Genomic DNA, 16,802 nt, shown 5'->3' on the forward strand with positions numbered 1-16,802 from the left:
TTTTAAATATGAATTCTCAGACATAAATATATTCATTAATGATTACAGATAATTTGAGATTCCATCCTCTCAATTTTAATTGACTGCCTTAGTTGAATTCAATTATTCGTATTATAAGAACAGAAGTCAGCCTGTGCCACAGAGTGAGACTCCGTCTCAAAAAAAAAAAAGAACAGAAGTAAACTATATTCAGTGTAAGAAGTGTGAATAAGCTTAAAAAATACATTAACACATATATTAGCATTTGTACTGAATTTTAAAAAAAGACACCAATAGAATAATGAGATAAAGTTTTGTTGTAGAGTCGTGATAGTGGACCGTGTGAGTAAAATACAACAACTTAAACAAGTGGGAGCAAAACATTTTATGATTCTTATGATAAAAATATACAAACAAGTTCTAATTTTCTTTGTGCCTCTATAGATGAACATCGAAATCACAGCTATTCTAGATGATACCATTAAAAAGTAATAAATATTGAATCTGATCATTTTAATGGAAATAATATATGTTTAGAAATTAGGAAGAATAAAAAGAAAAATACCAAGGTGGACATGATTAGGTTTGTAATACTTAACTTCTGGGATATTTGAACAATGTTCGTTGACACTGTTTTAGACTGTGAAGAGGTGAGTGATAGATGCTTAAAGTGATTTCAGAAGGAATACATAATGATAGAGTACGTAGGTGAGAAAAGGCTTGCACGCTGAAGGAGGGAAATAAAACTGTTATCGTGAGAGTGTGTTTGCAATATTCTGCAAGCTTTTTGTAGAATGCTGTTCTGTAAAGTCTGGCTAAAATTATTAAGGTAAGAAATTTAACTGGTGTAGGCATCTTATAGATTGTGTTATAACCGTTCTAGTGGTAGACTAATGAATTATGTCATAAAAAAGGCACTTTCAGAAAACTGGCAATCTTTAAGTCTTAATGGGAAGGAAATCTGCCTATGCCCTCTGTTTTTTCCAAGTCTCTTCCCTCCCTACCCCATAAAGATGGGTAAGACTTTAAATCTGTCCAACTATTGCTGTGGGAAGTAGTTCATGGAAGCAATCATGGAAAAGAAAAATATAGAGAAGTATATTTCCAGGTTTTTAGGATTATACATGTATAGAAACAAAATGAGAAAATCATCAGGTCTAGAAATACAATTTGAGAAGCCTAAATAGAACAAAACCAATAGTGATTCTTTCATCTGTGGATTATATGGACTGAATATGTACAAATGTTGGATATAAATCAGGGCCAAATTTTCCACACGAATCTAGAATATATCAAAATCTAAAACAGGATTATAGCCACTGAGAGAGGAAATTGCACCAGAACCGCACTGTTTCTAACCAAATTACATGCATCTTCTCTGCATTTACACTCATATACACACATTCATGTTAACTTAGATTGTATCGTATTGAAGATAATTCTATATAGTTCGGTTCTTCTCCACAAATGCTTTATTGTAGTTAAGCTATACTAACTTTGAATAGAACCACAGAGATGCTGGTAAAAGACTTACATTGCATACATGAGGGAAACAGCTTTTTTTAAAAAAAATATATATATGCCTGTATAAAGCCTCTTCCTGTTGAGATGGATTCCAACACACATTCACACACACCTCTACACACACTTACACCATCATATATGTAATAATTTGCATATTAGATTGTTTTTCCTTAGAAAATTTACTATCTGTTTACTATTCTAAGTAAAGTGAATGTAATTATCTAATATTGTTTTTTTAAACTAATAAATCCCTGTGTTTTATATCATATTTTAGTTAATATTAACTTTGAGAAGTATTGCAAGCTATACTTACTAAATTTAAAAAGATAATTCTAGCTAATTTAAGAATCATCATCTACACAGTTTCAAAAAAAGTAAATTGGCTGCTAGAAAATTTTATAGACGTTCAGTGGTTCATGTGTCTATTTCTGCATTTTATTACAGTTAAATTGCCCAATAAAAGCTAAAGGGCAAAGTTGAGATACCATGTGCTCTTTAGAAAAAGCTTTAAAATTTAAGACAGAAGAAATTTGGTCTGTAATGACAATTTTTCTGTTTTTCTGGCTTTAATAACTTGATTATATAAAATGTCTTCAAATACAGTTAATAAAATTTCTAAGTATAAAGTTTTGGCAAATATTGTATTCATTTGAAAAAGTAATCAAATTGAATATTTAAAATAACTTTAAAAAATGTGTAAGTGGGGTACAGAGTAACCATGTAAGTATTTACTATTCTGTTTACATCTGGATATTAAAGATTATTGGAAAAAAATAATTGCTATGGTGACATTTTAGCTTTAATTTGAAGTTTAATATTAGATTGTCGAATTGAGAAAATCAATGTTGTTTTTGCTTATATTTATATACTCTAATATACCATCTCTATCTGAAATGTTATTACCCGCAGGTGGCTGTAATTTAATTATACTATTATTTTATCTTTTAAAATCTGTTATATTAATTTGGGTTTTAAACTACATAAAATGTTGCCATTAATGTAATTATAGATTACTCTAGCGTGAAACTTGTTGCAAAGTAAAATGCCTACCATGGTCGTCTCTGCGATAGAGCCAAAGCTGTTGATGAATATGTTGCATGTGACATTAACTGGAGGGCCTGAAAAAGAGAATAAAACATAAGGGCTGTTTAGAGACTTATCTAAAACATTTTCAAATAATTCCTTGCATTCCATTATTAGTGTGTGTGTGTATATATATATACACACACACACTAATATATATATATACACACACACATACACACACACACACATACACACACACAAAGAGATGCTCACAATTGAAGCAATGATTCCACACAACAATGTGTATTGGGAATCACAAGGTTCACAAGGAACACTGATGCTGATCATTTTTTTACTTCTCTTGGTCTTAGTTTTTAAAATCTAGATGTCTCTAATGGCTCTGTAAATGCCTGATGCAGTAAGTCCAATATCTAAGCTCCTTCAGGGATAGTTTCTATTGATCTTTTCCCCGCTGCATGGGCTATACTTTTCTATTTCTTTGCATGTTTCATATTTTTTTTTGTTGAAAATTGAATAGATAACATAATGTGGCAACTCTGGAAACCAGGTCTTCCCACCTCCAACCCACAGTCTGTGGTTGCCGGTTTTTCTTGCAGTTGTTGTTTCTTCTTTAGTGACTTACCTGGACCAATATGGTAAAGTTTTCATTTCCCTAGAGTACACAGCCACTGAAATCTCTGTTTAGTGAGTTTAGTGGTAAACTAATATTTGGTTAGAGATTTCCTTAAAGCCTTGAGCCAACAAATCTTCCACTCTTGCCAAGGGTCTTCCATGGGTTTGGGGACATGTCTTCAGTGCTCAGTGAGTTTACAACTCTACCTTACCCTTCACTTCCTGCTTGCACAGGACCTGAGGTCCACCAGAGGTGAGATACTGGGACTCTCTGAGGACTTCCCTGGGCATGCACAAAACCCTATATGCAAATGTAAACTCCAGATTGCAAAGATATGTTAGAGCTTTTCAGAACTGCCTAAGAACATCGCATTTTCCAGGTCCTTTATAATTTTTGTTTAGGCTCTTACTTGCCCCAACTAGTGTCACAGCCTTAGGCAGATACAATGTTAAACAATCTTCTGATTCTTTTCCACAAATGCCCTAGAGATAGAAATTTTTCCCACCATCTGAGTTCTCAGTCAAGTCAAATAATGGAAAGCCCTTTGAGCGAGGCTTTTCTCGGGAGCTACCAGACAGGCAGAATAGTGACAAAGCTCTGGGGATGGACCTTCTGAGGAACTCCAAACCTGGTTAGCCAGCTTCTGGTGGTTTTACAACTTCTACTGTTTAGAGGCGACTGGATTGCAAGGCTGCTGTGGAACTGGGAAGGTACCCCAAATTAATATGCCTTCTGTTCTTACAGAAATTCATCAGTTTTTCTTGAATAAACACTCTTAAGGTTGTTGTAAGCTTTCAATCAATTTTAAGAGTTCTAACGGTTAATCTTGATAATTTTGCCAGTGTTTTTGTTGCTGTTTTGGAGAAGTGAAATTATTGAGTTTCTCACTCCTCCATTCTGGAAATTTCTTATTAATGCCAGATTTAGTATTCATCATAAATCCAAGGATTTTCATTTTCATAAGTCCCATTTATTCATTCCTTTACTAAATACCCAAAACCTTTGCACACAAAACTGAAGAAGACACAAAGAGATTATCCTCTAGCAGAGAAGGAGGAGCAGAAATAGGTAAATTGTTGTAAGTTTCTTGCTTACAACATTAGCTGATTCATAGATATTTAACCCATAGTAACTCTGAGAGAAGGTAATATTCCATCATTTATGCTTTAGGGAATAAAAGCACAGTGAGCCTACATAAGATGCACGTATTTAGAATGTGAACCATTGCTCTCATTCTAAAAATCATTCTTTTCCCACCATTTTGTTTACATGACATTCAAAACATTTCATTATCTGGCCACAAACTTTGTTATTAGGCAGACACCTACATATATAGAAACATAAAAATATTTTGGCTAGGGGCTAAAATAGCTCTATCTGAGTTACACTTTACCTAAGTTAGTCAGGGAACACCACATACAGAAAGTGATATCTAAGCCTAATTTCTTTCTTTTTTTCAACTTGAGTATAATTTTTGAGTAAATTGATTTTACAAGGTTTGCTACAAAAATGCCTAGTATCCCCTTGCCTTATTTCTGTTTCTCTCTTTTCAGAGATAATTATTTCAATTCATTTAATCAATTCTTTGGATATTTACCTCAGTTTCTCTACATAATATGTTTTTTCTTTTAGTCACATCTTCTGATGCCCACAAAGAAGATGAAGATTTAGCCTTTTTACATACATCATCCCTACCTCTACTAATACAAGCCTTTTTTTCTATGTTCCCATTATCCAATATTTCTATATGAAAAAAGGCTTGGTCTTTTTTGTTAGCTCAATAATCACTTTTTACATTAATATGACAAGGTAGATATTTACCCAAGCCAAACAATAGAGTATATTATGCTTACTTTTTCCTTTCCTGCAGAACATTTTCCTGAGACTGGCAATTGTTTCATGTGTAATATTTCACATAGCTTTCTTCACTTGAATCATTAACTTATCGACAAGCGCTGAAATGTCTAAATTTTGATTCAGTATGTACAGATCCATCAGTTGCTCTATGAACTTTACCTTCCTCTGGATTTACAGAGGAATGTAATGAGAATGTTTTGCTCTGGTTCAAAGCAATTGTTCTATGACCTCCCAATCATGCTATGAATTACTTCCATCGCTTTCTGTTGTGGGATCCTCTTTCATGGTCCCACACTTCTTTCTTGGTTCATTTCTTCATTTTAGTGGAACATACGCTTCAGCAATGTTTTGACAAATGCTGCATAAGGTTATGAAGCTTTTGAGAGAGTCCTTGTCTATAAATGTCTGTTGTTGTTGTTGTTGTTGTTTTGCATTCACACTTAATGTATAGCTAGTAGAAACTTTTAGGCTAGAAATGTTTTTTTCTTATTTATTTTGAAGATAATTTTTCATTATTTTCTATTTTTCAGCATTGCCATTGAAAAGTCCAAAGCCATTTTGTAGATGACCTGTTTTTCTTTCTGAAAATAACTAGGATGTTTCATTTGTTCCAATATTTTTTTAAAAACTATTTCATTAGTTAGAATGGTCTAAAATACCATTTGAGGTTGCAATTTACATTTATTTGATTACTGGTTCATGATTTCCATCTTAATTTGCTTTTCAACCTATTCTCTAGATGGCTATTTATCTTGCTGCATTAAGGTAGAGGAAAAATCAATAAAATTATTTAAAAATAAAGTCTAGGTTTCAAAGTCCTTTAAATTCTATGCTGCACATTGAAATCACCGGGGAATCTTTACAAAATATGCATACCCAATTCTCACCTACTTTGGTTGGTATGGCATGCAACCAAGGCGTCAGTATTTTTTAAAGCTTCCTAGGTCATTATAATGTGCAAGAATGTTTGGAAATGACTGTCCTAAGGAATTACCGACTCGAAAATATCTGGGGCCACTATACTACAGGGCTAACAGAGATTTTCTTAGAAATAGAAATATACAGAGATAGGAGTCAGGGCTTGGGAGCATTGAAAATTCAAGGCTATTAATTTCAGTAGAAGAGTTGCCTATTGTAAATTTGGTGAACACTGTTAATAAAACAGAGTAGATGCTATGTACTTAGAAAGGGCCTAAAGTTTGCTAAACATGGGAATGTCTAGAACATATAATTCAAACGGATATAGAAGTTAAATTGTATTAAATATGAAGGATGAACATGTAATAATAAGAACCGAAGAAAAGGCCTGAATCCTAGAGGTGCTGTATTTAGTTACTAATGAGCATTTTAAAATATCTTCATTGCTTATTTCTAAGAGTTTACAAATTTCTAAAATTTGTAAGATGAGAGCAGTGTCTTATATGTCACTATATGAGAGAGGAATATACATAGTTTTCTCCATGATTAAAACAAAATTCCATCATAAAAAAGTATGAGGTTACAACTGTCAGAAGTTAATTTTTTTTTAATGTGAGTCTAATATGAACTCTGAAAAGTATCTGTAGGCTAACTGGCATCCTTGAAAAGCTAAAACCAATCTTTCGTATTTTCTAGGTTATTCTCTTGTTCCCCCAGATAATACTACAATCCTACTAATTTTTTTTATTGGAATAGCAATATGAATGTGAGGAACATTATTTGGCTTGAGATAAATTCTGCCATGCACTCTGGTAAAAGGAAAACATAAGAACATCAGAATTGGGTTAAATCACCGGCAAATAAAATGCTGATGGGTTACACCCGTTGGGTGCCATTGGGGAAACACGGCCCAGGGGGAACCTACTACTAGAACATGCTATCTCCATCAGATTGGGATCTTTGTGGCTGAAACAGAAATAAATAAAAGAGTGGGGAGATAATTTTTCTTATTTTAGTTTAGAAAGGGAAAGAGTTTTTATTTGTTGGATTTTAATTTGCCACAGGCATTGAATAAAGGATGAGGTATGCTCTATAATATATTTTGTCTCGTTTTATAAATTTAATTAGTTTCTGTATGTTTATGGATAATAGTGGTGAAAGAGCAAATGGAGGCAAAAATTCAGCATAGGCTTCAAGGTTCTGAAGTTAGTGAAATGCATTGTGATACATTTCAGTGTCCGCTGGGAGCAAGTGTTGTGTGGCACATCCTAATGACTCCAGGAAGGTTCTGAAAAGAGCAGTGTTAGGTACAGTCTTTGGAGGAGGAAACCTCTGATATTTTTGTTTTCTTTCTGAAATATGGTGCTGACATCCCTAGTTGACCAGAGGCTCAAATAGTAAGGCCGTTGGATGAAATAAAGAAAATGACATGTTTCCACAGAAGAATAATGGTCAAAGAATTGACTAATTTAGGCTTTCACTAATAGTTGGGATCATAATGCCTCACTGTATTTGAAACAGGCTCCAGCCTCAGCCTCCATAACAATCCTCCAAGAAGCAGCAGAAAGCTCTTCCTAAAGCTGAAAAGTCATCTGGTTTCAAAACCTAAATTTCATGTGCAAATAAAGTAGCTCACAATCGTCTCAGGCCTAAACTTTATTCTCCATATGGTTATAACATGTTCCTTGCGTGGATATTAGAATGTAAAAAAGTGTGATTTCATTCCCATTTGACTATTTGCTTGTGTATATATTTTCTTCTTCAGCAGAAAGAAGGGTGAATGAATTTGGACATCACATCCTAACTCCAAATTCCAAAACTATAGTAGACACTTACTTAAAAGGCAGATAGATAGATGCACGTGAATAAATAAGAATAACTTAAAATTTTAAAATATTCAAATAAAAATCAGTTTGGAAATAAAAATGATTTCAGATCATGGAATGGAGTCTCTTCAATGTAATAACAAGGTTATTTGGGATTTACTTTAAGAAAGCTTTGGAGCCATAACAGATTCTTGACTTTGGAAGTGTAGGAACTAACATGACTCATGAATGTTCGCATGAATAGGCAAAAGCATAGAGACAGAAAAAACAGAAATTTATGATAATAGTCTGAGGTGGGGACAGAAGCGACTTGAGCCCCTAGGACAATGACAGTCCTTGGAGTTAGATTACAAAGAATGAAAAGGATACGGCATCATAATGTTTTAAAGGTACCACGTTCTACCCCTTGGGTTTCTGGTCCATGTGAGATTACTGCAGCAATCTTGGAGTAGTCTTTCTATTCTAGCTTTGACATAGACATTCAAAAATTGTGTAGAGAACGAAGCTCAGAGAAGATTATGAATCTTCTATTACCATTACAGAGAGCACCTGTTTAGCATTCTTGGCCAATCTGCTACTCCTCTGTGCCAATGCAAAAGCTGTTATATCTATCCAATACACTCCTATGTTAAGCAACAGAGCAAATAACTGCCATAGCATCTATATGGCAAATTGTGCTTTTAAATTGTTCACGACTTTAGGCATAGTCCTTAAAAACAAATGACAGTAGTTGCAGATGTTTTCAGCAGTAAGTTTTCTTTTAGATGTTATTTTAAAGAAATAGAAGGTGGCCCTTTAGTTTAAGACATGAAGTGATGGCAGAATAGCAAAGTACAATGCAAAATCTTGGCAATGATATTATTATTATTCATATTGGGGAAAAATCGTTCACTAGGCAGATCTAGAGCAAGTAAGAAAACAAACAAACAGCTCAGTTGTTCATAAAAATGATGAAAGAAATTTTCATGTAATGTTGTATTAAAGTTTTATTCTTTTTATAGATACAGAATGCAATTAAAAGATTAAATTTCAAAATAATTCTAACTAGAGACTTGTTTTATTTTTGATAAATGCACACACATGTCACAAGGAGAGATGTTATTTTATTTTTTATTTACAAAGCATATTTGGTGACTTAAAATCTGGATTTTAAATTATTTGTTAGGTTCTTTAAAAAGGTTTATAAATCACGGCATAGAAGCAGAATCCTATTTGTTCTTCCCCTTTCTCTTTCCCTTCGCTTCTCTTTCCTTCCCCCAAATGCTGCACTAAAGCCATTTGTTTGGGCAGTGCAAAACAGGCTTAAGTGCTGGGATGGCTGAGGGGATTGTAGTAACCTCAGGCAGGAGAGAAGGACATTGTGGAGAAATTCCACATGCAGGAAATGTTGGAGGCCCAGTGAGAGAGGAGGATGTGCCCATGATAGGGAAGCCTGGTGTTGGGTATTAGAACCATAGATGGGCAAGGTGTGTGTCTCCATGGGGCCATCCTGGCTTGCGGGGATGGAGTCTGAACAGGCATCTACACAAGGAGATGAACCTGAGGAAGTCTTCAGAGTCCCACCAGGCCGAGGAAGGCACTTGTGTAAAAGAAGTAGCAGCAAGCAAGGGAGATTCATTACATATTGATTAAATAAGTAATTATATTGAGAATAATGGGAGCCTAGTTTCTTGCTGTTGGAAGAGGAAGTTAAAGTATGGAAACTTAGGAACTAGACTAAACATATGGTATTGAGATAATCAGTGTGAACTCATGGTTTTCAAAAGATACAGAAGTATAGATGAAAATTGGTGTATAAATGTGTGTGTGTGTGTTTGTGTGTGTGTGCATGCATATGTGTGTGTTTATTTATGCTTATATGTGGGTATATATAGACTATCCTGGCAGGCACCAACTTAATCAGGTAATCAAAGTAAACATAACCAGTAATGGCAAAATCTGCCATGGTCCACCATCAGATAGAAGGCAGTCAAAACATATCATCATTCCTGTAATATCCCTGCTAAATGTACTACCTAACTTGAATCATGAGGAAGCATTAGACAAACGCAAAGTGAGGTATATTCTTTTAAATAACTGAATAAGAATATTTTTTAAATGTCAACATCATGACAGTCACGGAAAGAATAAAGTGCTGGTTCAGACTGAAAAAGACTATGAGAAATGACCAATAAAATATGAAGGGGTTCTAAACTGAATCCTTTTATCATAAATTATCAGATAATGGATGAAATTTGAATAAAGATCAGCAAATTAGATGGCAGCCATATATTCAACTGCTTTTCTTGTTATAATGGTTAGATTGTGATTATCGACGAGAATGTTTTTATTTGTAGTAAATACTCAAGTACTGGGGCATCAGGTCAACAACTTACATTGAAGTGGTTCAGAAAAAGCCTTTGTACTTGTAACACTTCCGTTAGCTTGAGATTATTGTAAAATACAAAAAAGAGAAATAATTACTACAGAAAGAATTCATTAAAAACAAAAAGCAAATACCAACCAAAAATGCAGGGTTCAGATTCCAACTCCATCAACATTTCAAATGAATATGTATAGTTTTAGGAAAGCTTATTATTCAAGAGATACTTCTTGTTAAAATGAGTTTTTAAGTAAAAATTCAAAAAGAAATGTACCTTTTTCAAAAATAATTGTAAACGTTATTCAAGAACAATAGTATCTTGGTGGATAGGAATGGTAAAAATGGATAAAGGAGACCTTTACAATGCTAACATTTACCCTAATAAAAGTACATGTAGAAAATGAGTTTGGGTACACATGCCACCCTTGGCGTAGATGGTGTTTTAGAATAGAGTACTAGAAAGAGTAAATTTGTGATGAAGAGAGAAAAGGATTAGTGAAATATTTAAGGGTAAAAGACAGAAACCACAAATACATTGTGAAGGCAAACAAAAGTTATATCTACATAAAAAGAGAGTGGCCACTGGAGATAACATAAGAAAACTTAACAAAAATGCAGTGAATACTTGGGAGGAAAACAGAATTGGGTGATTACTGAGAGAATACTTTCTGAAGTTGCACTTAAGAGTCGTAAGAGACCAACAGAGGGAGACCAATATTAGGATCAAAAGAAAGAAGTAAAATCCAGCTGTGATTGGTAAAATATTCTAGTGAAATAATGTTTTGTTGTCTTATAAATGTACTTTTACTTGCAATTCAATTGTTTTATGTTAAACATGCTTCTAGTTTCAGATGACATCTAGAAACTTCTGTTTCAAGACAGAGAATTGAACATCATTTTCTTTTTCTCTGAAGACATAAAAATGATGTTACATAATCAAATTTTGATGAGAATAAATGTATCATACCAAAAAGAATAGGAGAAAAATTATAATTAGTTTAATGACATAAAATATAGAGGTAGATAAAAATGGTTGACAAACGAAACAGAGGCAAGCCTAAAATAAAAGCAAGCAGGGACTGCATGGAGAGGAGAAGGAGGTGGGGAGTGAGAAGAGGACCCCAGGGAGAGGGCCTGGCATCTGTCTTGAAAGCTTCCTGCTTCCCCTCTGTATTTCTGTTGAGCAACAGTGTCCTGGTATTTAGCCCTATGGAATTTTTGAGGAAATGGAAATAACTTCATTGATGATTAGGGCAAACATAGTACCTGACAGTACATCAAACCTAACGCCTGCTCTATTTCACCATCTGTAGGACCCAAGAATAAAGCCTAGTCAAATCTCAACACTCACCTAAGCAAAGCTCCGGCCAGAGCAATGCAGCCTGTGTCAGAGTTCCCTTTCGAGGTAGAGAAATAGCAGAAAAATGGCCCTCCTATCCCACCCAAGCTAATCACCCCTCAATTCTTCCTGAGTCACAGACATTCTATCACACATAAGAAAACTAGTGGTTTAAAGAGAATGAACAATATAAATAATTTATCCTGCAGGATGACACAACAAATCATTGGGCAGAGAAGAAAAACAAAAGGGGCAGAATGCAATAAACGAGGCATTAAATTATCAGTTTAGTTAGTGCAAAGGAATCTCGTAATGCCTGCATTGTGAAAGGCCTAGAAAGCAATCAAACAGATTGGAACAGACAATCAACAGAAATACATTTTTTTTTGGAGTGTTTGCCTCAGAGAAGTGGAACTGTGCATCGTGAGTGTTGAGGGTGAACCGCTGCTTTTCATCACTGACACTTGTAGACATTTTTTAAGCAACTTCAGGTACATGATTGTTACTATTGTCATAAACAAAACTGACAAACAAATAAACATACAAATTAACACCTGCGTAGCAATTTGTAACACAACGTCCACAACTTCGCATTCAGGGAAAATGGTTTAGGATAAAGAGGATTGTGAAGAGATCAAAACACAATTACAGAGTTAAAATCTCCCTAAACATTCAAAAATTGGACAAATGGTACCCTGTAATATCAAATCTGTGATTCTGAGGACAAATCTGAACAATTCTCTTTAAATGTAGAGGGAAAGTAGAAAGGAGAGAAGGGGATGAGTGAAATGTGCTGGGCACAGATGACAGGGGAAGATAGCAGAATTTTTTTTTTTTTTAAAAGAAGTATTGTTTTACAGAAATATCACAAAACAGTGCCAGCATAAGCAAAAATCCTCCTACTGAAAAATGTCCAGAGATAGGCAGAAAAAAAAGTAGCCTATATATAAAGGAGCAGAAATCAAAATGAGATTTGACTTCTTTATGATATTAAATGTCAGCAGGCAATGAATCAACATCTGCAAACTTCTGAGCTAGAATTCTGCAGCTCGATAATTGTATAAAGTTTCTTTAATGTCAAATGCATACAAAAGAGATTATCCTGGAATATTATTCAGTGATAAAAAGAAATGAGATATCAAGCCAGAAAAGACACAGAGGAACCCGAAAAGCGTATTGCTACCTGAACGAAGCCAATTGGAAAAGTCTAGATACTGTATGATTCTAATTATATGACTTCCTGGAAAAGGCAACACTCTGGAGACAGTGAAAAGATCATTGATTGCCAGAGACTGGGGGTAGATGAGGGGAAGTGGGAGAGAGAGATATTCAGAGCGCAAGCACAGGAGGTTTTAGGGCAGTTAAATTACTCTGTATGATACAGTAATGATAAACACACGTTTTTATGAATTTGTCAAAACCCATAAAAAATGTACAGAACAAAGAATGAACTCTAATGTGAATTACGAACTTCAGTTAATAATAATGTACTAACCTTGGTTCATCAATAATAATAAATATACCACATGAATATGAAGATGCCAATAACAAGGTACACTGTTGAGGAGGAGAGGGCAAATATGCACTTTCCAATCAATTATTCTGTAAACCTAAAACTGCTCTTTAAAACAAGTCTATTAATTTAAGAAAATCAGAAAAACCAGAACTCAGAAAATATATAAGCATTACTCCTGTCTTGAAAATGAAAATCTATTTTAATTTATTTTATTTTATTTTGTTTTTCAGTGAATGGAAACAAGGCTAGAATATCCTACTCTTTAGTTTTCAAGTTTTAATTTATGTGTGTGTGTGTGTGTGTGTGTGTATATATATATATGTATATATATAAAGAAGCTACCATTTTCAAGGATTATTAAGTCTTCCCTTAATTCTTCATCTGTCCCTCCAACTCTGTAACACCATTAGGCAGTGCCGTCCAGTGAGCACCACGGCCTGTAGTCTGTGCCTGGGGACGTGGTACTTTCTCTCACTGGGCCAGTTCTGTTTCTGTTCTTTTCCCTAACCAAAAGGGCTTCTAAAGAGGAAAGATTTCAAAATTCTGAGAAAAAAATGGTGCAATCTACCTATTATTTTCATTTTCAAATAAAAAATAACTATTTCTTTTCTTTTTTCTTTTTTTTTTTTTTGCCTTTACAATGTGTCATATATTTTTCTCAGTCACATCATGGGATAAAACAATAACAAGCTAACTTGATTTGACGTGAGAAACACAAAAAACCCCTGATAACATCGAAACTTAGAGGCAAATACACTGTTCTTACCAATGACCTTTGCCAAAGTGAACATAAAAATAACCATTTCTATACATAACATTTCTCCTCCTTAAGACCACATTTTTGAAATAATGACTTGGACAAAATTCTAATTTCTATTGCATGATCAACTAGCTGAGTGATATTTGCAGCTTTACTTTCTAGTTCTTTTTAGCAGCTCTCAGAACATTTCTAAACCCATATGTCATTATTAAATGCCTTTTAAATAATAGTTTTTAAAATCATTATATTTAATAGGACTAAGATATAATAGAAATTTGAAGTAGTTTTTATACTTATGTCAAATTATCCTAAAGGCACAGGATCATTATCGGAGAAATCTGATTCTCAAAAATGTTTCAGATAAATTAATACTACTCTTGAAGGGAAGAGAACAGATTAATCAGTGAAAAGGAAAGATAATTTTAATGAGTTAAGCACCTAATTATTTTAACTTATTTCAGTATTGATTTAAATAATGTTCAATGGAAGAAGCTGTCTTATCCATGGTCAATACCAATTTAAAGTGCTTTAAGAGAATTATGTATTTATACTTTTCTGTGGTACGTTTTAATAACATTAAACTACTTAGTCTTCAAGAGGTGAGATTTTTTTAAAGTATACTTTTTAAAGAGAAGTGACCGAACAATAGAAACAAACACCATAATTTTGGTGTTTATAATTTCGGTTAAATAATACTGGAACATTTCTTATTTTTATATCTTTGAAAGGCAAAAATGTCATATTATTGTTATACACTTTGCTTTTGGCTAATGAGATTAAACATTTCCATTTCTTTTCTGTTAATTATCTGATAATGTCCATAGTGAAATTTTATGTTTGCCTTTTACAAGACTTATGAATTCTAGAGAAGGCAAACATATAGGTATTTTCCAATGCTTTCATATTTCATAAGCACTTTTCTATCAACTGATCACTTATCTAGGTATGTTATGTTTCTCTGTGTTTAAGAAGGAGGATCAAATAATTTTGGTTATTGTAATATATTTTTACGTATATTACAATTCCCATTCTTCTTCTTTTCTTGGAGATAGAGTCTTGCTCTGTCACCCATGCTGGAGTGCAGTGGCACAACCATAGCTCACTGTAACCTCGAACAACTGGGCTCAAGCAATCCTCCTGCCTCAGCCTCCCGAGAAGCCGGGACTAAAGGTGTGTGCCACTATGCCTGACTAGTTTTTGTTTGTTTTTGTTTTTGTTTTTTTGGTGAGATGGGTGTCTCAGAACTGGTCTCTAACTCCTAGCCTCAATCAATCCTCCTTCCTCAGCCTCCCAAAACACTGGGATTAGAGGCTTGAACCCCCATTCTTCTTTTAAAACTCTTTTAGATAATTATGCTTATTTTAAAAACTTTAGTATAATATAATACTACTAATATTCGTGTCTCTAAACTCGCTTACTATTAATTCATTGTCTTTGACAATTGAATGGGAAAGCATACATAACACCAATTTTAAATTAGTTCATTTGATGAGCTAACTAGATTTCTTCCAAAAACATTGATGTGGAGAAAGGTACAAAATCAGTATGGCAAGGGATTGTGTTTTTAGTCATGTGAGCTACCACTGAGAAAAAAAAAATGATTGAAATATTATCAGGAGAACAGGTTCCTCATTTTCTACTTCTATGTTTGATGAGTTTATTTTTGCCTGAGGTGAGGTGGACCCCTGGTACATGACAACACAAGGGCTGATCATTCTCACTTTCTTTTGTGTAATTATCTTCTGTTAGGTATTGGATTCAGTTTGTTAGCACCTACATATCCTCCTGTTAGCCGTAAGGAAGAAATGGCATGTAAAGACTATTTTATTTATATTCCAGTACTGGGCAATGAAATGATGGTCAAAAGATTATGATGTTATTTTATCCAATGAAATGAAACAGAGTTGAATATGCTTAATTAGGAAGTGGAGTTATAAGTATGTTTGCTGAAGTCAATAATGTTTGACCCTTGCAAAAGATGAAAAAGCAAAAAGTGTTAGCTAAAAACTAACCCATTAAACTATTATTTTTGTATAATTGATAATATTATTTTTGGTTATTCAATGCAGCCTGGATTTTTTTCCTAATGTTTAGAGCACAAGATATTTTGAAAAACAATGAGAGAAAATCTCTGTTTTTCTTTTTCTTCAGTTAGTGACACTGGGGTGTAAGCATGAATTTTAATCTCTCCCAAAATCTAATCACCTCTGATCTGGCTTGGTGATCAGCTTATTTTTAGGAATGCATCTTTATTTAGAAAAGAATCAGTATTTGTTTTAAGCAACACCAAATCCTTGGGGTCCTTTCCTGAGCTTATATATAAATAGTATTAATCACATTTTAAAATAGTTTAATGTTTCTATTGTCTTTTAAACTGTTAAAATAATAAACCAACACTAAACTTTCCAAGAGAATGGCAAAAGCTCTGAGGCCACAATTGTGTGGTTAGTAACTTACCTGCAGTTTTATTAAAATATCTGCTGAGATTGCTTACATGATTTTTAAATATTCACAGACATTTAAAAATAGAATGCATTTTCTTCTTTAATTTTCAGTGAAAAGAAAGCAATACTTCTGATTCACTGAATATGGACTCACCATAATGAATCTGCTAATTCCCAATTATGTTTCTTGTGGTTTATTTAACACTAGTTCTCAGTGGATTCACAGGAATACTGCTTTCCCTCAATTTGGAAAAGATCATTAAAATACTGAAATTTCTCCTTTTTATTTGTATATTGTACCCCGTAAGCTGTACTATTTTTGCACAGCTTGTACTCTGTGTTTTTCCCCTGAAGTTAAAATTATTTATGGTTGAAAAGCTTAAAAACAAATCAAGAAGTGTGATCCACAATTTAAATATTAAATTCATTCTAAAATTGGATCCATTCATAATTTTCTACTCAGACATTATCAGTGAGTTTTACGTCTTTTGCTACTGCTACCCAACCTTGATATTTTTTACTCCGTTCTAGTTAATTATTTCACCCACTGCTAAGCAATTCTTTTTTTCTTCCATAAGGACAAATTCAGGAAAAATGGTCATTATAGACAACACTGT

General features: G+C 33.7%; 1 protein-coding gene across 2 annotated transcripts in view; it reads right to left on the bottom strand.

Moving 5' to 3' along the window:
• Nucleotides 1-16,802, bottom strand: part of GLRA3 (glycine receptor alpha 3) — a 175,472-nt gene that overhangs the window by 117,892 nt on the left and 40,778 nt on the right. For both annotated transcript variants that reach the window (XM_025386061.1, XM_025386060.1), the window contains exon 3: nucleotides 2,554-2,621. In XM_025386061.1, coding sequence (XP_025241846.1) covers nucleotides 2,554-2,621 — 68 coding nt within the window. The remainder of the gene's footprint in view (nucleotides 1-2,553; nucleotides 2,622-16,802) is intronic.

Source organism: Theropithecus gelada, chromosome 5, assembly GCF_003255815.1.
Source record: "Theropithecus gelada isolate Dixy chromosome 5, Tgel_1.0, whole genome shotgun sequence".
Taxonomy (NCBI): Eukaryota; Metazoa; Chordata; class Mammalia; order Primates; family Cercopithecidae; genus Theropithecus; species Theropithecus gelada.